We start from the raw sequence: 26886 nt of genomic DNA on the forward strand, positions 1-26886 counted from the left end.
CTACAAGTACAGAGGTCCCTCAAGATACAATATTAATTGGTTCCAGGACGACCATTGTATGTTGAAACCATTGTAAGTTGAGTAATCGGTTCCAAAGCCCCAAAATGTCATCCAAGATAAGAGAAAATGAAGATTTAAGAGAAACAAGCAGATAACCAAGACAGATAAAACAAGTCCTTACATATAACAGTCAGGAATAGCAACTAATACACCTATCTTACCAGATAAGTGACCTTGGCTGGTTGGATCTCAGTATGAGATTGTATGTGGAGTCTAGTTTGATGGGTCAGAAAAGAACATTGTACAGTATGTTGAAAATATTGTTTCTCGCTCGTATCATTGGGGAACACAGGACCGTGGGTATAGCTGCTTGCTGCCACTAGGAGGCGACACTAGGCTCAAAAACAATATGCCCTCTCCAGGCAGGAGGGGGTATAGCTGGCAGGGGAGGAGTTACCAGTTTTTAGCCTAGTGTCGTAGGAGGCAGACCTCTCCTTTTGCAGGGAGGCTTCCCTTTCTTATTTTTTCTTTTTAGTTTCATCTTTTCCCATTTAGGTAGGGGAAATAGAGGCGCTTGCCCCTCTGTCTACCCCGGGAGCTAGACCGGTGTTGGATTCCCTCACCGCTCGCCCTCCCCAAGAAGCAAAAAAAAAAAAAAGTGGACCAGGGCAGCCCAGCTCCCCTGCTTCCCGCCAGCCAAAGGGTCACCCAAATCCAGCAAGATCCTCCACCATTCCAGTCTCCTGCCACTTCAGGTGCCAGCTGCTGAAGAGGTGACCCTGCTGGTACTCTGAGAAGGGGTGAAGAGAAGAGGAAGAAGATGGGGTGAGTAGTCTGGATTAGATAGATAAGTATTCTAAGCTCTCCCCTCGATCACCTCGTCCTAAAATGAAGGACATTTTTCTTCAAAGTGGACCATGCCCTGGTGAGGGCCCCACATTACCTCAGTCCACGATGCACGTTTTGGGGGCTCTGTCCGTATTTGGGGGCCTGGGTTCCCCTATCTAGCTCTAAGTCCTGCAGCTTGCGCCTATTCTTCCAGACCTGCGGGGTCCGTGACCGCTATCTGACAGGGTGCATTCCTAGCATTCCAGGGGCCTCACGTTATCCGGCCTGCGGGGTGGGCATCCGCGGCCGGTATGCAATCAGGGCGCTTGAGAGCGCCGCTACGGACCCTCCACTCCCCTGCCGGTTGCCGAAAAATTAGGTCCTGGCTTCACTTCGAGCCTACCTGTACTCGACCCGCGCAGTTTGCAGCCCACGGGGTGGGCTCCAGCGGCCGGTGGACGCACTGTGCACATCCGATCCAAGTCCCTCTGGTTGAAGCCGACCGGCAGTACGTCCGCCGAACTTTATGTCCCGGCTTTGCGGCCTACAGGGCCACAATTTTCATTCCAGTTATGGAGGGGGCGGGTTCGTCCCTCAGGCACGAATTCCTCCCGCCTAGCTGTCCTCCTCCCCCAGGTGCCTGCTGAGCTCCGCCTCCGGTCCTCTAAGCTGGGTTAACCCTTCATGGTAAGCCGCCTCTTTGCAGCCGGCACTGGATTATCCAGTGTTTCCTCTCTGCAGGCCAAATACCTTAAAGGGAACCTGTCACCAGTTTTATGGTGTCTTAACTAAAGGCAACATAAATAACTGACTGATTCTCTTAGCAAAATGCTTTCTTGTTTTCTTTAATTGACCCAGTCAATCTGCCAACATCATGTATTGAAAAGCTCCAGCTCATAATGATGAGTCCTGAATATTCATGAGCTCATGACTCTCCACGCCTACCTGCTGCTGATTGACAGTTATTTTCCATATGAATCAGCAGCAGGTGGGCAGGGGAGTGGCTATAGCTCTGAATTTAAAAAACGCTGGACTCAAAACAGCTCATTAGCATGCAACATGTGGCATCTTTGTGTGTATATTATGAGGTAACCATCTGTCACACCAGTAAGTGAATACATCTAAGGCACTTTTTAGTAGTTAATGATTGCATATAATTAGTTAGATTATAATCAAATATTTACATGACAGGTTCCCTTTAAGTCTAAGGAATTTAACCCCTTCCTGCCTCTTGTCCATTTGGCAGGGGCATCACAGGTAGTCCTGCCCCCCTCAGCCCACATAACCGCAGGACCACCCTGATTGTGTGGTACCAGACTGGGTCTGTGTCCTATCCCGGACAGTGGAGGATAGCTCACAGTTTCCCAATCCACCCTAGGGGGCCGTTTGGTTGATAATTCTCCACCTGCGCAAATCCAGTGGAGGACATCTGAAGAATTCCCGAGCCACCCTTCTGGGTCGTCTGGTTGATAGGTCACCACCTGTGCAATCCAATGGAGGACCTCCAAGTTCTCAATCCGCCCTCTGGGGCCGTTTGGTTGATAATACTCCACCTGCGCTAATCCAGGGGAGCACATCTGAAGGATTCCCCCTGGGTGGTTTGATTGTTATATCACCACCAGCACAGCCTGCAACTGCCATGGCTAGATGCTGAGGTAGAACTGCGCATGAGCGGGCCAGAGCAGGACATATTTCCTCCTCGGTCACCTCCGCCCATCCTCCCTAGGGTTATGTTCAGAACCCTCCCTTCCTGTAGGGGTTGGTTCTGAGGGAGGGGGAATCAGTTATTCGGACTCTGATATGAATCCAGTTCAATCTTCCAAGATTGCATCCATACTAGCCAGCAGTACCGATTGTATGCATTACCCCCTTTCTTAGGCGGCATTTGCACTACTACTGGATACAGTACTTACCTTATGTATTTCCTCCGTCCATAGATGGACTAACTGCACTAGCACTGGTCTCAGTGCCAGCCATAGGCGTTCCCCCTTCCGTAGGTGATGGAATTGCTGTTTCACTGGGTACAGTACTGGCTGTATGCATTAGCCTCTTTCATAGGAGGCGTTATGGCATTATCACTGGTGGCAGTGTTTACCGTATGAATTACCCCCTTACATAGGTGGAGGAATTTCACTTCCCACCAGGTACGGGACTAATCATGTGCATTACCCCCTTCCATAAGGGGCATAATTCTCTACCATTGGATTCAGTTCCTGCTGTATGCATTACTCCCTTCCATAGGTGAGGTACTTGCACTACCTCGGGATACAGTACTTCCTGTATATGTTTCTCCCCTTCATAGGTAGAGTAATTACACTACCACTTAGTGCAGTGCTTACCGTAGACATTACCCCCTCCATAGGTGGGGTAATTACACTACCGTTGGATATGGTTCTGATTATCGCGCTACCCCCCTTCCTTAACCGGAGGATTTCACTACCACTAAATGCTATTCAACAGTCGTGGCATTACCTTCTTCTACAAGTGATCCGTTAACGGGGGAAATCACTAGGCATATTTGCCTTCTTTAATTCAACTACGCCACGACACTAGATACCTTGGCTTCCTTCACAGGTGGGCCGTGGCAACAGTCGGTACCGTTGGTGCCTTGTACTCTTCATCTAGTGGTATATGGATACTGCCACTGGATACTGTGGCTACTTCCATATTGTATCCTTTTTCTTCCGGTGCTGGTTGGGGGCGCAAATATATGTCGACCTTTGTTCTCTCTGGGGGATGGGGGGGTTCACCCAGCAACACTTGTGTCCTAGAGACCCCCTATTCCCATGGGCCTCCACCATTCAGGTTGGTCATGAATTAGTCATCTGCAACTTTTACACAAAATATTGTGATACGATCCAGCGAGCCGAAGGTTGCACTGACTCTGTATTCTTTGCCACTACTCTTCCTTATCTAGGTGAGGGTGTTTTGCTGGCACTCTGCAATGGCTACTACAGCGTGTTCTTCTCAGCAGGGGAAGTTATCACGCTAGGGCTGGAGATCGTAGTCGCTGCAGTGGGGCAGCCCACCTCAGGTAGGGATTCTACCCTGGCACTGCTTCGGCGGTTGCTCCTGTGCAGAGCCCTTTTTAGACGGAGTGCTTAACCGCCTCCGGACCGCCTAACGCAGATGTGCGGTCCGGAGGCGGCAGCCCTGCGCAGAGTGACGCATATACGCGTCATCTCGCGAGGGCCGAGATTTCCTGTGAACGCGCGCGCTCACAGGAACAGAAGTTAAGCGAGTGGATCTCCAGCCTGCCAGCGGCGATCGCTCGCTGGCAGACTGGAGATGTGATTTTTTTTTTTAACCCGCTAACAGGTATATTAGACGCTGTTTTGATAACAGCGTCTAATATACCTGCTACCTGGTCCTCTGGTGGTCCCTTTTGTTTGGATCGACCACCAGAGGACACAGGTAGCTGTGTAAAGTACCACAAAACACTACACTACACCCCCCCCCCCCCCTTTGTCACTTATTAACCTCTTATGAACCCCTGATCACCCCATATAGACTCCCTGATCACCCCCCTGTCATTGATCACCCCCCTGTCAGGCTCCGTTCAGACGTCCGTATGATTTTTACGGATCCACGGATACATGGATCGGATCCGCAAAACGCATACGGACGTCTGAATGGAGCCTTACAGGGGGGTGATCACCCATATAGATTCCCTGATCACCCCCTGTCATTGATCACCCCCCTGTCAGGCTCCATTCAGATGTCCGTATGATTTTTACGGATCCACGGATACATGGATCGGATCCGCAAAACACATACGGACGTCTGAATGGAGCCTTACAGGGGGGTGATCACCCATATAGATTCCCTGATCACCCCCTGTCATTGATCACCCCCCTGTAAGGCTCCATTCAGATGTCCGTATGATTTTTACAGATCCACGGATACATGGATCGGATCCGCAAAACACATACGGACGTCTGAATGGAGCCTTACAGGGGGGTGATCACCCATATAGATTCCCTGATCACCCCCTGTCATTGATCACCCCCCTGTAAGGCTCCATTCAGATGTCCGTATGATTTTTACAGATCCACGGATACATGGATCGGATCCGCAAAACACATACGGACGTCTGAATAGAGCCTTACAGGGGGGTGATCAATGACAAGGAGGTGATCACGCATATAGACTTCCTGATCACCCCCCTGTCAGGCTCCATTCAGACATTTTTTTTGGCCCAAGTTAGCGGAAATTTTTTTTTTTGTTTATTCTTACTAAGTCTCATATTCCACTAACTTGTGTCAAAAAATAAAATCTCACATGAACTCACCATACCCCTCACGGAATCCAAATGCGTAAATTTTTTTAGACATTTATATTCCAGACTTCTTCTCACGCTTTAGGGCCCCTAAAATGCCAGGGCAGTATAAATACCCCACATGTGACCCCATTTCGGAAAGAAGACACCCCAAGGTATTCCGTGAGGGGCATATTGAGTCCATGAAAGATTGAAATTTTTGTCCCAAGTTAGCGGAAAGGGAGACTTTGTGAGAAAATACAAAAAAAATCAATTTCTGCTAACTTGTGCAAAAAAAAAAAAAAAAAACACCTCTATGAACTCGCCATGCCCCTCATTGAATACCTTGGGGTGTCTTCTTTCCAAAATGGGGTCACATGTGGGGTATTTATACTGCCCTGGCTTTTTAGGGGCCTGAAAGCGTGAGAAGATGTCTGGGATCCAAATGTCTAAAAATGCCCTCCTAAAAGGAATTTGGGCCGCTTTGCGCATCTAGGCTGCAAAAAAGTGTCACACATCTGGTATCGCCGTACTCAGGAGAAGTAGGGCAATGTGTTTTGGGGTGTCATTTTACATATAACCATGCTGGGTGAGAGAAATATCTTGGCAAAAGACAACTTTTCCCCTTTTTTTTATACAAAGTTGGCATTTGACCAAGATATTTTTCTCACCCAGCATGGGTATATGTAAAATGACACCCCAAAACACATTGCCCAACTTCTCCTGAGTACGGCGATACCAGATGTGTGACACTTTTTTGCAGCCAAGGTGGGCAAAGGGGCACACATTCCAAAGTGCACCTTTCGGATTTCGCAGGCCATTTTTTTACACATTTTGATTGCAAAGTACTTCTCACACATTTGGGCCCCTAAATTGCCAGGGCAGTATAACTACGCCACAAGTGACCCCATTTTGGAAAGAAGACACCCCAAGGTATTCCTTAAGGGGCATGGCGAGTTCCTAGAATTTTTTATTTTTTTGTCGCAAGTTAGTGGAATATGAGACTTTGTAAGGAAAAAAATAAAAAATAAAAAATAAAAAAAATCATCATTTTCCGCTAACTTGTGACAAAAAATTAAAAGTTCTATGAACTCACTATGCCCATCAGCGAATACCTTAGGGTGTTTACTTTCCGAAATGGGGTCATTTGTGGGGTTTTTCTACTGTTTGGGCATTGTAGAACATCAGGAAACATGACCGGTGCTCAGAAAGTCAGAGCTGCTTCAAAAAGCGGAAATTCAAATTTTTGTACCATAGTTTGTAAATGCTATAATTTTTACCCAAACCATTTTTTTTTTTTGCCCAAACATTTTTTTTTAATCAAAGACATGTAGAACAATAAATTTAGCAAAAAATTAATATATGGATGTCGTTTTTTTTGCAAAATTTTACAGCTGAAAGTGAAAAATGTCATTTTTTTTGCAAAAAAATCGTTACATTTCGATTAATAACAAAAAAAGTGAAAATGTCAGCAGCAATGAAATACCACCAAATGAAAGCTCTATTAGTGAGAAGAAAAGGAGGTAAAATTCATTTGGGTGGTAAGTTGCATGACCGAGCGATAAACGGTGAAAGTAGTGTAGTGCAGAAGTGTAAAAAGTGGCCTGGTCATTAAGGGGGTTTCAGCTAGCGGGGTTGAAGTGGTTAAAGGGAGTCTGCTAGCACATTTACCCCTTTTTAACAGTTGCCATACTGCTGCAGCCGCAAAGCAGATTATTAACACGGTACCTTTATATGCTTTGGTGGACTTTTAAAACGAACTTTGTTGAGTATGTAAATGAGGGCTCGCAAGTGCCCAGGGCGGCGTCCACCGCGTTGGAGCCCAGGCAGCTCTGCCTCTTCGGCTCTTATCCCCGCCCTGCCTCTTCCTCTGCCTGCCCATCTGTTTTCTCTCCCCCTCAGTGAGATCCCGCGCCGACTTCCTTGGTCGGGGCATGCGCATAAGCTACTGCGATGCCGTGCCAGCAATGGGCATCGCAGTGCGCATGCCCCGGCCAAGGAAGTCATCGCGTCGGCGCGGGATCTCGCTGAGGGGGAGAGAAAACAGATGGGCGGGCAGAGGAAAAGGCTGGGCGGGGATAAGAGCCGAAGAGGCAGAGCTGCCTGGGCTCCAACGCGGTGGACGCCACCCTGGGCACTTGCGAGCCCTCATTTACATACTCATTAAAGTTCGTTTTTGGCAGTTTTAAAAGTCCACCAAAGCATATAAAGGTAACGTGTTAATAATCTGTGTTGCGGCTACAGCGGTATGGCAACTGTTAAAAAGGGGTAAATGTGCTGACAGACTCCCTTTAAGGCTAGCTCTACTTAACAGACAGCATGGTACCATGCTTCTACTGGGTGTCCTTAGGCCTCCCCCTCAGTTTTACGCTGGCGGAGCATGCTGTAGCTCCTACTGTACAAGGGGTATTTGCACCTCCACTACATACTAGGGTTCCTACTGCACAGTTCCTTCGTCAGGTGATGGATTCTTCTGACTCTGGAATCTGTGTCCCCTACGGTGTGGCCTCCTCCTCAGCTGGAGTATGGCGTTAGCATTACTCTTGTGGCTTCCCTTGTATGCAATACTCCGCCTGAGGAGGAGGCCATAACTAATAGATTCTGTAGAGCGCCAGTCTCTGATGGCAATGTGCTTTAGCCCTGGCCTCTTAATGGTTTACACTACTGATGATTGACAGTTGGTCTGACAACTGTTGTCCTTGTGTCGTCAACTTGGGCTTTACAATGGCGTAATTGCCATAGCCATCAGAACCTACCTTCGGGGGCGCTCTACTGGGTAGCTTAGTCCCTGCGGCACTCGTCTACCACTAGAGTGCTACCTTTCTTCAGATGATTACGGTCTACGTCACTTCAAGCCGATGGTGGTCATTCCTTTCACTGCTCATTCCGGGGGTGTACTATGTGTCTTGGGGGGGGGCCCCCCCCCCCCCCCCCCCCCCACCGACACCCCGGGCAGAGCGGATGTCTGTCACGCCTTGCCACCACTGGTAGGGGTTTAGTTCCTTGAACGGAATACCCTTTTCTTTCCTGTCCCTCCTCGAACTGGGTGGCTGACCACCTTCCCCTTCTGTCTAGCCGACCAGTAGCAATAGGTTGTACGGCTATAGAATCCCAGCTCAATTTTTGTTTCACGTGACCAGTCTTCCCCGGGTACGGTGAAGGCGTTGGACCTAGTAATCACACTCCACCAGGCAAGAGTATTTCTCATCTTGGTCATCTGCTCTTTCAGGCAGTGTTTCCGCATGGTCAATATATGGTCACTTACGGGGCTTTCCATCACCGGTGATTCTCACATCGGCTTTGCTTCTACCTTTCTCTGAGGTATTGGTTCTTTGGCCTGCAGTTGGGTATGCCTGGCTCAGGAATTTTTTTTTTCTCAGTGGTTTCTCAAGCAGCTTCTCACGCTAGAAGCCTCACGACAAGCCTCTACGGCTCTAGGGGCATTAGTCTACCAATTTACTGCTTCCTAAGGGGTGTTCTCTTAACCAGAAGAGTATCCTGCAGACCTAGATTTTGGTTCTGCTTCCACAGTTGCAGCCAGCAGCTGGCTTCGTCCCAACAACCTGTGGATCGTTTGGAGGCGTTTCAGTGAGGAACAAGTCCTACCTCTTTTTATTTCTGGGAAGGCGGCATTCCGGATGACGGGATTTTCTACCCGGCGGCTTTCAGAGTTGATAGCGCCTTCTTGTATGTACATCTTTCTTTTGTCATTAGCATAAGGCAGTGCTCCGCCCAGTATCTTCTTTTTTTGCAGAGGGTAGTCGCCGATTTCCAAGTCATCTCAGACATGGTATTCTCTTCTTTCTCCCTCGCATTTTAGAGAGCGGGCTCTCCATCAGCCATCTAATTTGGCCTCTGAGGTTTGCTGGTCCATAACTAGCACTTTCCGCTGTATGGACTTTTACCAGTTTTTTTCATGGAGGTCCTTGTCAAATCGGACGACCTCTAAAGGGATGTTTTTAAGGTATATCTGTCTAACAGTTGCTTGGGTATTCCGCTCCTATGACAAGGCACCGCTCCAGCAGAGCTATGGCCTACCCCACCAGCAGTCGGCGCTTCTCGGGTTCATCTACTCCATGCATTAGCTTTCTAGTTGTAGAAGGCAGTGTCTTGGTCTTCCAGCACGTTCACCAAGTATTACCAGGTGTATTCCTAGGCATCGGCAGATGCTGCTCCGGGCAGCAAGGTCTTGCAGGCGGCAACGGATTAAGCATTCTCCATGGGCGTGTGATTTGTTTCCCTTCCCGTGGACTGCTTTAAGATGTCCCACGGTCCTGTGTCCCCCCAATGATACGAACGAGAAAACGAGATTTTTGTGAACTCACCTGTAAAATCTCTTTCTCGCTTAGTTCATTGGGGGACCCAGTGGTTCTGTTTGCTGCAAATGATGGCGGTTGGTGGGCCAGTATCGTCCTCAATTCTGGTTCGATCCGACTGACATTTGTCAGTTTTTTACCGTATGTTTTTTTTTTCTCCTATTCCTATATGCCCTCTCCAGGCTGAAGGGGGTATAGCCGGCAGGGGAGGAGTTATCACTTTTCAGCCTAGTGTCTCCTCCTAGTGGCAGCTATACCGAAGGTCCTATGTCCCCCAATGAACTAAGCGAGAAAGAGATTTTACAGGCGAGTTCACAAAAATCTTGTTATCCTCAGGGCATTGTATCTTGAGGGATCACTGTATACAATTAAATTCTGTGTCCAGAATTAGAAAAAAGGACTGTGGGTATAGCTGCTGCCACTAGGAGGTAAATACTAAGCCCCAAAAAAATACAAAAATTAAAATAATATATATTAGCTCCTCCTGCCAGCTATACCCACCTTCCTCCTACCAGGAGAGAGCTAAACAGTTTGTGTACTAGCAGGAGCAAGAAAGCCAAGTAGAAAAAAAAAAAAACGACACAGGTTGTAACTTTCAAACTAGAGCTGAGCGATTTCGCCAAAAATTTAAATCTGGATTTTCTTTCAACCCTATGGACAATTTGATTTTAATCTCAATTTTCTTATTTTTGTTAACCTGAAAAAAATACCAAGACTATATAGACCAAGAAGCAACAACCACCATAGTTGAACGAGCTGTGATTTGGAAGGGGATGGGGCGCCTTGTCCTTGGCGCGATAGAACTCAGAAATGGCCAACCAAATCCACAGGGTGATAGTGGCTTTAGAGGTCACCAAAAACTGTCCGTGGATGGTCAGGAATAATGAATTATGGGCTTGTGCAACAGAAGGTGGCCATTAACCGTTTCAAGACCGGATGATTTCCAGTTTATTTTTTTTCATTTTCATTTTTTACTGCCAGCCTTCCTAAAGCCATAACTTTATTTTTTCATTCGCATAGCCTTAGGAGAGCTTGTTTTTTGCGTTACAAGATGTACTTTCTAATAGCATCGTTTACGGTTGCTATTGTTGCATACAATGTGGAGGGAAGTGGGAAAAACATTCCAAATGGGGGTGAAATTGTTAAAGAAAAAAAGAAAAGACATTCTGCCACAGTTTTATGGTTTGTTTGTTTTTTTAACACCGTTTCCTGACCTTTTACTTTTATTCGCCGGGTGATTATGATTACACTGATAACACATATGTACAGTTTTTTTTACATTTTAATACTGAAAAAATATTAAATAAATATTGTCAAAAATGTCGAGAAGTGGCTGGACACAAACCACTGCATGCCCGTTCGATTGTCAACATTTTTGCCAGATCTTCGTGCCAGATGTGAAAGTAGCCTAAAACATCTCGCCAAACATCATCAGATACATAGTAAAGTAAACCCTCACATACACCAATTTACTTTAAAAATCATAGGAAAAAAAAAAAAAAGGTAAATACCTCATCACCCATCTGTGGCACAAAGGGACATCGCCTTGGCATAGTGTCAGTAATCCACACAGATGGCAACCAGTCTTCCAGGGTCAAACCTTGCTCGGTTAGCTCTGCAACTGGTAAATGCTGGTAAAGACAAGGGATACAGAATTAGTCCACAATAGGGTTTTCTCATGGATGCATGTATAATTATAACAGTTTCAACCATTGAAGTTAAAAATGATAAAATAATGTTCTTACCCTAAAGGGTCATGGCAAAAATAAATACCTGGTTATGTTGTCACATAATACTATAGCTGCCTAAACACACATTATATACAGACAGGCTACACAGTTCAATTTTCCATACAAATGATCCCCCAACTCAAATCACCATCCCAGACTGAATTGGCTGACTGGGGACACATTTTACAGAGAGATCTGAAGACTTGATTAAAAAAATAAAACGGGTAAACTGAGGTATTATTAAGTTAGGATATGTTTGACTTGAATGGTTATATATAATGAACAATGGTCATCAATTGGCCACCTACAGATTACCTCAAGTCTTTCCCACCAAGCCCGTGTTTCTTCAGATGCAACAAAACTGATAAAAATCAATTTTTAAAACTCTGTACTCCAATGAGCCCTGGAGTCAAGAGAGTCTTCACATTGTACATAAGTCATGCTGTCCTGTACCCCAGTGTTTCCCAACCAGTGTGCCTCCAGCTGTTGCAAAACTACAACTCCCAGCATGCCCGCACAGCCAAAGGCTGTCCAGGCATGCTGGGAGTTGTAGTTTTGCAACAGCTGGAGGCACACTGGTTGGGAAACACTGCTGTACCCAACCATGTCCCTCCAATCTTGATTGACATCTCCCCAGCTGCCGTAGTCACAAGGCCCCCCTAACGCTGGGTTCACACCTGAGCGTTCACGATGGAGCACTCTGTATGCGCTATTGTACGGGCGCTTGCAATCGCGCATACAGAGACAAGCGAACGCCCATTGACGCGCGTTCCCGGAAGTCTATGTACGGGAACGCGCGACAAGACGCCTCAAAGAAGTTCATGTACTTCTTGGGGTGTCGGGCGTTTTACAGCGCGATCGTACGCGCTGTAAAACGCTTAGGTGAGAACCATTCCCATAGGGAATCATTGGTTCTTGCCTGTTGAGCGTTTTACAGCGCGTAGGAACGCGCTGTAAAACGCTCAGGTCTGAACCCAGCCTAAATCTCCACTGCACATGCCCTAGGAAATTTAAGGCAATGGTGCATGTGCAAGATTTGGAGGAGCCTAGCGGGAATTCCAGAGGATGAAAGGATGGCAGTTAGCACCCATACTTATTCCAGCTCACCTCCCTGGTCGGTAAATGCAGTCCCGGTTCCAGGAGCCTTGGGGTGTGTCCCCGCTGCAATCAGCACAAATACGAAAAAACGGCTCTGGATTCGTATAGAGATCCTCTAAAAACTTCTTCTTTATTCACAAATAGTATTTACAGCAGACATATCCACCAGTATACAGGTTCAGTTGACGCGTTTCGGAACTGAGTCCTTAGTCGTAACATAACAAAATGTAGCACCATATTTAAATGCATCTCCAATCCACCTTCCCAAATTTTCATGGAGGGTTAACTGACATCATTGGTTGCTTCATTAGGTTAACACCCCTCACCTATAACACATCTAATCAAATAGAAAATTTCCTTCACATTGTGCAGAGACCTACAACCTCTTAACCCCTTATAATCCATGGTCGCAATTTGCTAAAATCCATGTAAAAGGGGAAAATAGGAAACGCAAAAAAACCTCACAATGTGAACGACGTGAAATCAACAAAATCAGACGACAATTGTTAAAAATAGGCCCTTCCTTTCTTACTGTTCTTATTCCACAATATAAATATATTTGATTATATTGTATTACATCTTATTCTAAGGATCCATATAACCATAAACGGAACATACTGCATGAAAATGAAAACATAGAAACCTACTTATACATGTAAAATGTGACTATACCTTCCGATTGAGCTAGTTATTGGTAGACTTCTACCAATAACTAGCTCAATCTGAAGGTATAGTCACATTTTACATGTATAAGTAGGTTTCTATGTTTTCATTTTCATGCAGTATGTTCCGTTTATGGTTATATGGATATGTCTGCTGCAAATACTATTTGTGAATAAAGAAGACGTTTTTAGAGGATCTCTATACGAATCCGGAGCCGTTTTTTCGTATTTATGCTAATAAAAGGATGGCAATGAAGACTGGAGGAGCAGAGTTGGAGAATGGACAGCGGACTTATGTACAGTGTGAATGCCTCCATGACTTTTTGCAGTGGTTTTATTTAATCACTTTTGCTGAATCTAAAGAAAAGGACATGCTTGGAAAGACTGCCAGGTCATCTATGCTAGTATGGTGGCGGTTTAGGGCATTAAAATGACCTGACGGGTTCCCTTTAACCTCTTTAGGACACATGACGTACCGGTACGTCATGTTGTCCTGGTACTTAAGGACATGTGTTGTTTCGATCACTGCCGCCCGGCCGGCGGTGATCGGAACAAGGTGCCAGCTCAAATCATTGATCAGGCACCTCAGGCAATTCAGACCTGCGGTTTGCTGCGCTTTCTGCAGTTTCTGCCTGCTTTATGCCCAAAATATATATGTTGTCGTCCCCCGCCCCCCCCTTATTGATTTTATGTCGGCGGGGTGCAGGGTGGGGGGGGGGGGGGGGGGGCGGGTTGAAGGTGGTGCGGCCCCGCCCGCCTCCCTTTGAATAATCGTTGGTGGTCAGTGGGTATACCAGGGTGTCAGCACATTGTAACAGATCTGTGCTAAAGGCATAGATCTGTTCAGACAAAGTGTAAGTAAAATACAGTACAAAACACTATATAGTGTACTGTACTGTATTATACAGACATCAGACCCACTGGATCTTCAAGAACCAAGTGGGTCTGGGTAAAAAAAAAAAAAAAAAAAAAAAAAAAAGGGGTAAAAATCAAAAAACACATTCATCACTGATTAAAAATGAAAAAAATTAAAATTCCCTACACGTTTGGTATCGCCGCGTCCGTAACGACCTGATCTATAAAACGGTCATGTTACTTTAACGCCATAAAAAAATTATGATGAAATAGAAATTTTGCCCACCTTACTTCCCCAAAAAAGTAATAAAAAAAGTTGCATGTACGCCAAAATTGTAACAATTAAACCGTCATCTCATCCCGCAAAAATCATACCCTACCCAAGATAATCGCCCAAAAACTGAAAAATACTATCGCTCTTAGACTATGGAAATCATTGTGTAAAAATAAAAAAAAGTATACATATTAGGTATTGCCGCGTCATCTTTTTTGTCATCTTACGTCACAAAAAGTATAATAGCAAGCGATCAAAAAGTCATATGCACCCCAAAATAGTGCCAATCAAACAGTCACCTCATCCCACAAAACATGAGACCCTACTTAAGATAATCGCCCAAAAACTGAAAAAACTATGGCTCTTAGACTATGGCGACACTAAAACATTTTTAAAACAAAAAAAATGAAATAATTATGTAAAACTTACAAAAATAAAAAAAATTGTATATATATTAGGTATCACCGCGTCCGTGACAACCTGCTCTATAAAATTACCACATGATCTAACGTGTCAGATGAATGTTGTAAATAACAAAAAAGAAAATGGTGCCAAAAAAGCTATTTCTTGTTACCTTGCTGCACAAAAAGTATATTATAGAGCAACCAAAAATCATATGTACCCTAAACTAGTACCAACAAAACTGACACCCTATCTCGTAATTTCTAAAATGGGGTGACTTTTTGGGAGTTTCTACTCTAGGGGGGCATCAGGGGGGCTTTAAATGGGACATGGTGTAAAAAAATAAATAAAAAAATAAATAAAAACACTCCAGCAAAATCTGCCTTCCTTTCCTTCTGCGCCCTGTCGTGTGCCCGTACAGCAGTTTACAACCACATATGGGGTGTTTCTGTAAACTACAGAATCAGGGCCATAAATGAGTTTTGTTTGGCTGTTAACCCTTGCTTTGTAACTGGAAAAAAAAAAATTTAAATGGAAAATCTGCCCAAAAAAAAAGTGAAATTTTGAAATCTTGTGCAACACCTAAAGGGTTAACAAAGTTAGTAAAAATCAGTTTTGAATACCTTGAGGGGTGTAGTTTCTTAGATGGGGTCACTTTTATGGAGTTTCTACTCATGGGGTGCATCAGGGGGGTGGGGGGGGCTTCAAATGGGACATGGTGTCAAAAAAAAAACAGTCCAGCAAAATCTGCCTTCCAAAAACCAAACGGCGCAACTTTCACTCTACGCCCCGCTGTGTGGCCGTACAGTAGTTTACGGCCACATATGGCGTGTTTCTGTAAATGGCAGAGTCAGGGCAATAAAGATACATTTTTGTTTGGCTGTTAACCCTTGCTTTGTTAGCGGAAAAAATGGGTTAAAATGGAAAATTAGGCAAAAAAAATTTAACGATCAAATTTCATACCCATTTGCCAATAACTCTTGTGCAACACCTAAAGGGTTAACGAAGTTTGTAAAATCAGTTTTGAATACCTTGAGGGGTGTAGTTTCTAGAATGGGGTCATTTTTGGGTGGTTTCTATTATGCAAGCCTCGCAAAGTGACTTCAGACCTGTAGTGGTCCCTAAAAATTGGGTTTTTGAAAATTTCTGAAAAATTTCAGGATTTTCTTCTAAACTTCTAAGCCTTGTAACATCCCCAAAAAATAAAATATCATTCCCAAAATAATTCAAACATGAAGTAGACATATGGGGAATGTAAAGTCATCACAATTTTTGGGGGTATTACTATGTATTACAGAAGTAGAGAAACTGAAACTTTGAAATTTGCAAATTTTTCACAATTTTTGGTAAATTAGGTATTTTTTATGCAAAAAAAAAAAATGTTTTTGACTTCATTTTACCAGTGTCATGAAGTACAATATGTGACGAAAAAAACAATCTCAGAATGGCCTGGATAAGTCAAAGCGTTTTAAAGTTATCAGCACTTAAAGTGACACTGGTCAGATGCAAAAAACGGCCTGATCCTTAAGGTGAAATAAGGCTGTGTCCCTAAAGGGTTAATTATCCTCCTAATCAGATGAAATGTTCAGCTAAAAGTCTGTTACTCTGAAAAAGTGAAGAACCAGAAATGTAGTCCAGAAGAGCAGCTCCCTAAATCATATGTACGGTTATTTAAAGTCACTTTTTGAGAATTGGGCATCTTACCTTTTTCTTCCGTTCTTTTGGTTTTATTTTCGTAGGCGATACATCTTTCTCCTCAGCTCCCTTTTTCCTTTCTTTTTTACTTTGCTTCTGCTTGAACTTTTCATTGCCTTCTTCATCATCAGAGCTGCTTTCAGCTTTCTTGTTTTTCAGTTTAGGCGTTTTCTTTGGCGGCTGCAAATTTATTCCCGCATCAGCAGTCCAGTCTGAATAATCACTTGAGTAGTCACTGAAAAGAGTAAAATGTAAATCTGTGAACATTTGTTCCAACACAGATTCAAGGAGAATACAGATTTGAAGCAAATTATAAAGACTAAGGACACCTTTGGGGCATTTTTTTTACTGTATTCTACATATCATGGACTAAAAAGCACTTTATACTTTCCTGACAGCTCATGAACACTTATTTAGCACAAAGAAGAGTTCATGGACTGTCAGGAGTAAAGTCATAATGGCCACATATCGAACAGTCACAGCAGCTGGAATTCAAAGAAAAGCAACCATCTGCAAAGCAGTGAAAACTGAAGGATGTAGAAGATAGAATGGAATATTAAAGAAATTCCCCAGAGGAGTCCATAGCCAAACATGATAAATATATTTAGAGATGTCATCAATATGTAATCTATGCGACCCAAATACCAACAGCTGTAACTTTTGTTCCGGTTATCAGTGGACAACCAAGATTTTAGAAATGCCCAACCACAGTTATGCCACTATAATCATTAGGTAAACTTCTTTAACCCCTTAGGGACGCATGACGTACCGATACGGCATATTTCCCGAGTCCTTAAAGACCCATGACGTACCGGTACGTCATAAGTTTAAAATTGCGATTGCGGTGCGGCAGGGGTTAATCAAACAGGATGACAGCTGAAATCATTCAGCCGGCATCCTGTCACAATGTCGGGGGTGCTGAAAGCCCCCCGCCTCCCCCTACTTAGGTATTCATGCTATTGTTTTTTCAGTAACCGTTCATTATATTATCCATGTACTTTGCACTTTATATTGATGTACTGTATCTGGTTGTAGTATTGTGTTTACAGCTCTGACTGGGTCCATATATTACATGCCCCTTTTGGGTTATTTACTTATTACGTAGTATCTCTGTGACCTCGTCAGTATTGGTTTATACATTGCCTAGTGGTGTTTTGTTTTATATCCTGTGTGTTCTTCATTCACCATTGTATTGTCTCTCATTGTATTTTATTGGATTCTCTGTCTCTTTTTGAGATTATAATAAAGTTTATATTCATTGCTATTTGTGCTAGTCTCTCTCGCTCTCCTTTGGTGTTATACTTGGCATGTAGACTTAGCACGTGTACTCACTTTTGTGAGTCATTTATTATTGGTGTTTATGTATTACAGAAGTAGAGAAACTGAAACTTTGAAATTTGCTAATTTTTCAAAAATTTTGGTAAATTTAGTATTTTTTATGCAAAAAAAATTAACCTTTTTGACCCAATTTTAGCAGTGTCATGAAATACAATATGTGACGAAAAAACAATCTCAGAACGGCCTGGGTAAGTAAAAGCGTTTTAAAGTTATCAGCACTTAAAGTGACACTGGTCAGATTTGCAAAAAAATGGCAAAGTCCTTAAGGTGAAAGGGCTGAGTCCTTAAGGGGTTAAAAGGGTTTCTACCATCAGAATTACTGTTATGTAGCTGACCCGCCCAGGTCCCCTGTTCTGCCCACACCGCTCCTCTTGATTGATGTCCAAGTTCCATGCATCGTTGAGGAAATCCCGCGCCTGCGCCGTTCACTTCTGTATTCACCGAAGGTGCAATGAGTCAAGGCCGTGCTCCTGGTGTCGGCTTCCTCACTGCGATGTAGTCGGCGCGAACGGCGCAGGATTTCCTCAACAATGCATGGAACTTGAACATCAATCAAGAGGAGCGGGGCGGGCAGAACAGAGGACCTGGGCGGGATAAAGGGTGAGTAGACTGAGCCTCTAGGTCAGGGATGGCCAACCTGAGGCTCTCCAGATGTTGTAAAACTACAACTCCGAGCATGCCCAGACTGCCAACTGCTATCAGCCTACAGCAGGGCATGGTGGGAATTGTAGTTTTACAACAGCTGGAGAGCCACAGGTTGGCCATGCCTGCTCTAGGTGCTGAATCTATACCCACATAGCACCTAGAGGCTCATTAGCATATTATAAAAGTGTGTATTTTAGCAAAACGGCTGCAGGGACAAATGTAAAAAAAAAACACTTAGGATCAATTCACACGTCCGCAAAATGGGTCTGCATCCGTTCCGCAATTTTGCGGAACGGGTGCAGACCCATTTATTTTCAATGGGGCTGGAGCTTGCTGTCCGCATTTGCGGATCCGCACTTCCGCATCCGCGCTTCCGTTTCCGCAAAAAATAAATAAATAAATAGAACATGTCCTATTCTTGTCCGCAATTGCGGACAATATTAGGCATTTTCTATTATAGTGCCGTCGATGTGCGGTCTGCGAATTGCGGAATGCACATTGCCAGTGTCCGTGTTTTGCGGATTCACAGAACACTTACGGACGTGTGAATGGACCCTTATGTAATGCTGACATTAGCACATCGCTAATGTCAGTTAGCTACAGAACAGTAATGATGGTAGAAACCCTTTAAAGGGGTTATCTGGTTCAAGTGAACGGACTCTCCTTAGAATAGGCAATCAATATTAGCTTGGTGGAGGTCTGACCATCAGCACCTCGCTGACCAGCTGTTTGAAGGAGCCACGAAACTGTAAAGAGCACTGCATTCCAGTTATTGTTTACTAAGTGGTGCGTGGTATTACGATTTGCTGGTGCTTCATACCATTCAAGTGAAAAACAGAGCTGGAATACCACGTACAGTCACTACGAAGGTGTGATGGAGCAATGTAAAGGGGGTAGGGCACTTGATCAGCTGGGGTACCAAAAATCAAACCAAGAAACACTGTAGATCCAAAAAGGACAGGAAAGTAGAACATATTCACTCCTGTGTTAGTGAAAAATGATGAAAAAAAATCCAGCCCTTTAACAACAGGAGACACTTTGATGCGGTAAAAACTTTCCAATCCTCATGAGTAAGAACACAGTCTATGCGTTTTGGACCTTCATATTTCAGTCCTTAACCAGGACATGAGTAACACATACTAAGCGGTTACTTATATACTCCTCCCACACCAATCCGTGGAGGTTTAGAAATCACATGGCTGTTAACTCCTTAGTAGAATCAGAACATCCAATATTCTTAAAAAAAGCTTCTTCACAAACTAATAAAATCAAAAAACAAAGAACTCTTTTTTTCAATGCAATGTAATAAACAGGTATGTACTTAATTATATTGTAGGATTAAATCCTGTCTTTTGTTTAAACCTGTTGGAATGCAAGTGCTGAGTTGGAACATCCAGAAAGCCTCTCTGTTAAGAAGCTTCCTTCGATCTCCACCTCGGAAGGGAGCTGTAACCCTTTCTACGCCTAGTGCACTCAAGGCTGAAAAATCGCCTCCATGCACTAGGGCAAAGTGCAGACTGGCAGCAGAGACGTTTCTTATTTTGAAATGAGGTATATCAGAAATAGGTTTTCTTATCCTGGTTTTAATAGCATTTGTTGTACAGCCTACATACTGGAGTGAGCAGACTTCACACGTGATTAAATATACAGCAAATTTTGTGTTACAATTCAGGTAAGCCTTGATTGCAAATTGCCTGCCATTAGCCATAGATGCAAAAGTACTGCTTCTCTTCATGTGGCTGCAACAAATACATCTGCTATGTCCGCATTTATAACTTCCCTTATTAGATAGCCATGTTGGTTGTGTCCTGGGACTATCCGCATAAAGACTTGGGCTTAGTATATTTCCCAGTGTTGGCGCCCGTCGCGCCACACATTTAATACTGCTTTTTAGGAACTTAGACCAGTCTTTATCATAACTTAAAACAGGAAGGTGTTTTTCGATAATATGGCATATATCCCTATACTCCTCACTATAAATCGTGGAAAACATAATGGCATTGTCGCCAGACAGACCGCTACCATCTCGTTTGGATCGATGCGTATTGTCATGAAAGATCAGAGCTTTTCTATTCAGTGACAGCACCATATCTCTCGGGCATACAATCTATGTTCTAGTCTCCTTTTAACTTTAGAGGCCCTTTTAAATGTACCCACATCTGTACAATTACGTCTAGTGCGAATCATCTCCCCTTTGGGAATATTGCAGATAACATGTGGGGAGTGACACGAGGTTGCCAGCAAAATTGTATTGCCCGCTGTATCTTTCCTATAAGTGGAGGCATGGATGCCAGACATACCTACATAACCCCTGAGAAACAAATCCAAGAAATGGACGGACTTAACGTCATACTGGCAGTCAAAGGAGATAGCATCAAGACATTGGTAGAGGTAGGCAAAAAAGGAAGGTATATTTCACACAAAACTAATTAGGAGGGGAGGAGAAAGGTAAACAGCTGAAAACATGAAAAGTAGAGCTCTCTCTGGTACGACACATTACAAAGTTTTCCTTGTACTACCGAATTATGCAACGTTGTGTGAAAAGTTAGCGACCATTTCAGGATCGGACTGGCACACAGGGAAACAGATGAATCCCCTGAACAAGGTAGACACCTAGTCCCTCACCCCATGCACAAGTAGCACAGTAGACAGACTGCACTACATACAGACAGGCAACATACAGCAACTCAACCAAAGATCATATAATAAAAAAAACTAGACTAAGCTTATTATTACAGATGCATCAGGTGGCTAAGACTACTTGTAGGTACAGAGGAAGGCCATCCAGTATCCTCTTTCATTAGGGACCCACCATCTGGAAGCTGCTGTAGATGTCCCTGTAATCAATCATCTTCTTGCTGCCTGCCACTGTGTAAGCATATAATATTTCCATGTAGCTGTACAGTAGGCCTCTAGAACTAATTTTACTGGTGGGCCATAGGCACCCTAGTCTGACTTTGAACCATTTAATATACCTCGAGCTACTGTCATCACCGTTCCAGTTTGGTTTGTCTTCATCTTCAGATGTTGCACCACTTGCTGCCACTGCCTCACTTTCAGCATCGGCTTCCTAGTTAAAAACAAAAAAAAAGCATAGTAAAATAAGTAAAATACCATTGGGGCAGTACAAAGCATTTATAAAGCATCAATCTGTAATATAGCATTGTATGAACAATACATGGTAAAGTGCAAAAGTTCAAATGGCAAATAATGTTGCTTTAGCCCAAGTATGATATGCATTAGAATAAGATAAAAGTTCTTTAACAGAGAGGGGCTTGTCCCCACTGCTCAGGAGGTTCCCCCTCTCACTTTGACAGGGCCAGACATCTCGCCAGGCCATGTCAACCTTGCACCTGCACTGCTGCTGCGAGTAGCACCACAAGCACAGAGGCTCTGGGGCTGCTACTGGAAATGCAACTATGCATGTGCAGTTACATACATGCACAATCACTGCTCCAGTAGCAGAAGTAGAGCCTCTGCATTTGCGCAGTGGCACAGGTGCGAGATTGACCGGGATGGGTGAGATGTCTGGCCCTATTGATCAAGCGAGAGGGAGAACCTCCTGAGCAGCGAGGACAGGCCCTCACTTATCAAGAAATCTGATGAATAAATCTATTCACTCATCTTTAATTAGAACATCAATTGATAATTGATCTACTAAACATCTCACATCTGATGAGCAACTTTCATTTTCTAGGTCTTCTGAAGGTCCAGCTTGTTCTTCTAAAGTAGCCCTTGTTCTATAGTTGTGCTGTCCAGCTTGCTGCTTTCTTGCATCTCCCGATTCTAATATAGGTTCATGAGAATTGTTCTGTATTAAAAAATAAAAAATATTCATAAATGCAATGCAAAGATGGATAGGGTACAAACAATTGCTTTTACAATCATTTCTTTCTTAAAAGGGATTCTGTCACCAGATTTAACCCTATTAAGCTAGCTGACATTAGCACATTGCTAATATCAGCTAAACCTAACTAGCCTATTCCTAATTGTATCTATGCCCCCGTTACGCCAGAAAAGGAGATTTTTGTATAACTTACCAGTTAAATCTCTTTCTCGCTCTTCCTTGGGGGACACAGACCTTGGGTATAGCTCAGCTCCCTAGGAGGCGTGACACTAAGTAAAACTGTTAAGCCCCTCCTCCATCAGCTATACCCTCAGCCTGGAGATAGAGGCTACCAGTTGCGTGTCCAAGTAGTGAAAGGATAACAACCAATAACGGAAACAACCAGCCAGCAACCCAACGGGGCGCCAGACCATAACCCTGTAACCAAACACAGAAGGGTGGGTGCTGTGTCCCCCAAGGAAGAGCGAGAAAGAGATTTAACTGGTAAGTTATACAAAAATCTCCTTTTCTCGCCCATTTTCCTTGGGGGACACAGACCATGGGACGTTCAAGAGCAGTCCAAGAAGGAAGGGACCACAAACCCAAGGCGGACCACCACCAGAGCATCAGGAAACCGCTGCCTGCAAAACCAGGCGGCCCAAAGCAGCATCCGCTGATGCATGCGTATGCACCCTATAGAACTTTGTGAAAGTGTGCAGAGAGGGGGGGGGCGTGTCCGGATGTGGAGCTGAGCGGACGCTTACCGCGCTAGCTCCGTGACCTGTGGCATAAGAAGCGGCTCACAGCGCAGTACAGTGTACCCCCACACACTGTAATTTAACAGAGGGTATTGCCAACCCACCCAGCACCCGACAATATGGGCCGCAGCAAGAAAAATGAAGGCCCGCCGAGCAAAATCACGGCATTCAGGGCCGCAGGAGGAATCCAAGATGGCGCCCGCTCCCTGCACCATGAAGCGCCGGAGGCAAGTTACTCCACTGAGACACCAGCAAGGCGCACTAGAAGCGCTAGTAATGTCAGCCCACGAAGCGCAAGTAATGTTAGCCAACGAAGCAACTCACCCTCCTCATCTCCTGTTAACTCCTCACCTCGTAAGCTGCAGCTTGATTCACTGCCTGCTAGTTATAGGCATACTTTACAAAGCTCAGCAGCTCCATCTACTGGTCAGAATATGTATCAGCACCCAAGTGAATGTAAATCACCATCTTCCCTCACTACTACTGATGGTCACTCTGTTCCTGTTACTGAGGCCACATTAAGGTCCTTATTAGGTGACCTAAGGCATTCTATACAGAAGGACATTTCCTCTGCATTTTCAGCATTACAAAAAGATATAAGCCAGATCGGAGAAAGAACTTCCCATATTGAACAAAAGATGGAAGAATTCACCAACGCCCACAACCAGCTAGTGGACGCCCACAACGACGCAGATGATGAAATTTCTGCCCTAAAACTTAAACTAGCGGACCTTGAGGACCGTTCAAGACGCAACAACCTAAGATTTAGAGGAATCCCAGAAACCGTCGAACCTGACAAAATCAAGGACTTCCTCACAGATTTCTTTGTGGCCCTAATGCCAGAAGCGGAACAGAAAGATCTACTAATTGACAGGGCGCATAGGATCCCAAAACCTAAAAGCGCCCCTAACGCCGCTCCCAGAGACATCATCGCCAGACTGCACTTTTATCACTTCAAAGAATTAATCCTCAAGACGGCGAACTCAAAACAAGATCTCCCGGATCGTTTCAAAAATATATCAATATTCTCCGACCTCTCTGCAGTCACCTTAAACAGACGCCGAGAATTCTCAACCACCACTAAAATCCTCAGAGACCACAACATCCCTTACAAATGGGGATACCCAGTGAAACTCCTAATCTTCAAGAATGGGACAACACACGTAATCACGTCTCCAAGCGACTCGATGAAGCTTCTCCAGAAATGGTCCCTAGCTACGGTGGACGAAGACACCATCTCACCGCAGAAGAAAAGACCCCCTACCCTGATCAAAGAGTGGACCTGAAACTTCTTCCTGCAAGAAAAGAGCACTCCTACCCTCCAGAAGGACATATCCTTTCTACTGTGCAGGGTCACTAGACTGCTATAAATGTTTTACATTTTGTGCCGCAGGTTCTCTACGGAGATAACTCACCTGCTTTTCTAACACCACCCCCAAATTACCTGGATAAATTTTGGTATCCAGTTGGTTCTCTTTGAACCGGACTTTGTTGTTTCTACTTGTTTTAGATAAAGTGACTTAATTTGGTTTTACTTTATCTAACCCCTCCTATCCATCCTCCCCTCTATTTCTTACTTCCCTTACTCCCTCACACCACTATTACCACTTAAGTGACAAGTGAAATTGTTCTTCCTGTATCTCTATGTGATTTATGCTGAGGAGCATCTGCGGTGTCTCATTAAGACTGCGCGCTCTTGCTCTACAGCATATTCTACAATTTACAGCTTTATCTAACCTGCAACTTTTCATTACTGGAGATGGTCATAAAAATCTCTTCACTCAATGTTAACGGACTAAATAGTCCAATTAAAAGATCATTACTTTGGAAAGAAGTACTTTCTCTCAAAAGTGATGTGATCTGTGTTCAAGAAACCCACCTGAATGAGTCTGATACATATAGGCTTAAACATAAGAAATTCACTAACCTATTTGTTTCACCGGCTGTGAACAAGAAAAGAGGAGTAGTCATTGCTATAAAGGACTCCCTCTCTTTTCAACTAATTCAAAGTATCAGTGACAGTGAGGGGAGATATGTTATTTTAGTGTGTAACATTAATAATGCTCTATATACACTAGTCTCCCTATATGCACCAAACACAAACCAACTCACATTTATAAAAGAAGTTTTAACGTCTGCCTTAGCCATTAAACAAGGATCACTGGTTGTATGCGGGGATTTTAATTTACCTCCTTCACCAATAATTGATAAATCTAACCATGTCACCTCTCAATCTCCCTCACAATTTGCACAATACTTGCTATCTGAGGATTTATATGATACATGGAGAGTCCTACACGCATCAGAACGTGACTATACTTTTTACTCTCATCCTCACAAACAATATTCAAGAATTGATTTGATACTAGTGGACAAATGGACTCTTCAAAATGTCACATCCTCTAATATAGGATCCATAACATGGTCCGACCATGCCCCAATATCTTGTCAAATTTCAGAACGTTTCAACCATCGCTCTTTTATTCCTTGGCGTATCAATAACTACCAAATATCCCTACCTTCTACTCAATCACAAATTACAGAAGCACTCCTGGAATATTTTAAACATAACTCTACTTCAGACGTCCAGCCCACCACAATATGGTGCGCCCATAAAGCCTTCATAAGAGGTCATCTCATTCGTATTTCATCTTATATAAAAAAGCAAAAACGCATACGTACAGAACATTTATGCGCAGAGATAATACGGTTAGAAACTTTAAACAAAGCAAATCCTTCCCAAACTATTAGTAACCAACTCAGAGACCTAAGATTCGAACTTTACCAACTCTACCAAAATACATTTGAACACAATTTGAGACGGTCAAAAGCGAAATTTTATGCGCAAGGAAACAGAGCAAGTAAAGTACTAGCCTACAAAGTCAAATCCCAATTAAATAGGAAAAAACTACCATATGTATATAATTCCAATAAGGAAAAGGTAATTAACCCTCAAGGAATAGCTAACACTTTTGCCAACTACTACTGTAATCTATACAATCTTAAAGACCACAAACTAACTCCGCAACCAACTCCGGATTTAATCGATAAATTCCTAGCGGATATTTCATTGCCCAAACTCTCCCCAGTACAACTAGAACAGATCAACAAACCAATAGATATCAATGAAATACTGCACGTTATAAAATCATCCAAAAGTAATAAATCCACAGGCCCGGATGGACTATCCAATGAATATTTTAAAACCTTTGGAAATATTTTATCTCCTTTCCTTTTAAACACATTTACCCATATATTGTCCACCGGAAATATACCTCAAGAAATGCTCCAAGCTACTATTGTAGCTATACCCAAACCAGGGAAATCTCCCGATGTCCCAGAAAATTTCCGCCCGATCTCCCTTTTGAACGCCGACCTCAAACTTTACTCAAAACTACTAGCCAATAGATTATCGTTACTTATTCCCCATCTTATTCACCATGATCAAGTGGGTTTTGTCAAGTCAAGACAGACCCTAGATGGCACCAGACGTATAATTGACCTCATCTATTTTTCCAGGGCAAATCGGATGCCTTCTCTGCTTCTGTCTCTAGATGCGGAGAAGGCATTTGACCGAGTGCATTGGGGGTATTTGAGAGCAGTCCTAGCTAAGTTTGGCATACATGGGCAAATTAACAAAGCAATAAGTGCATTATACTCCAAACCATCCGCTAATGTCCTTATAAATGGAATGCTGTCTAATCAGTTCTGGATTAACAACGGAACAAGGCAGGGGTGCCCCCTATCTCCCATCATTTTCGCACTTGCTATTGAACCCCTAGCAGAAAGTATCAGGACCCATACACAAATAACAGGTATAAAAATTGGAGAAACAAACCACAAAATTGGTTTATTTGCAGACGACATAATACTGGCACTAACCAATCCAACAACATCCCTGCCTATTGTCATGCAAATATTAAAATCCTTTAGCTATATTTCATACTATAGCTTGAACGTAGCTAAATCTCAAGTCCTCAATCTAGGGCTAGAGGCTTCGGACCTTAATTCGCTGAAATCTAAATTCCCCTTTAAATGGAATTCTGAACATATCACTTACCTCGGAATTAAACTAACCCCATCACTCTCTGATCTCCTAACAGTAAACTATAACATCCTAAAAGAAAAAATCAAATTGGACCTAAACAAAATGAAAAATTGTGAAATTTCTTGGATGGGAAGAATAGCGGCCCTAAAAATG

General features: G+C 43.7%; 1 protein-coding gene across 1 annotated transcript in view; it reads right to left on the bottom strand.

Annotated features, from left to right (window-relative positions):
* The window catches only part of LOC122922310 (pleckstrin homology domain interacting protein), a 177080-nt gene that overhangs the window by 90489 nt on the left and 59705 nt on the right, over positions 1-26886 (bottom strand). Inside the window, exons 18-21 of the mRNA XM_044272879.1 lie at positions 21772-21912; positions 21077-21171; positions 16128-16353; positions 10914-11033 (exon numbers count right to left, since the gene is read on the bottom strand). Coding sequence (XP_044128814.1) covers positions 10914-11033; positions 16128-16353; positions 21077-21171; positions 21772-21912 — 582 coding nt within the window. The remainder of the gene's footprint in view (positions 1-10913; positions 11034-16127; positions 16354-21076; positions 21172-21771; positions 21913-26886) is intronic.

Source organism: Bufo gargarizans, unplaced genomic scaffold (assembly GCF_014858855.1).
Source record: "Bufo gargarizans isolate SCDJY-AF-19 unplaced genomic scaffold, ASM1485885v1 fragScaff_scaffold_186_pilon:::fragment_2:::debris, whole genome shotgun sequence".
In the NCBI taxonomy this organism is placed as follows: Eukaryota; Metazoa; Chordata; class Amphibia; order Anura; family Bufonidae; genus Bufo; species Bufo gargarizans.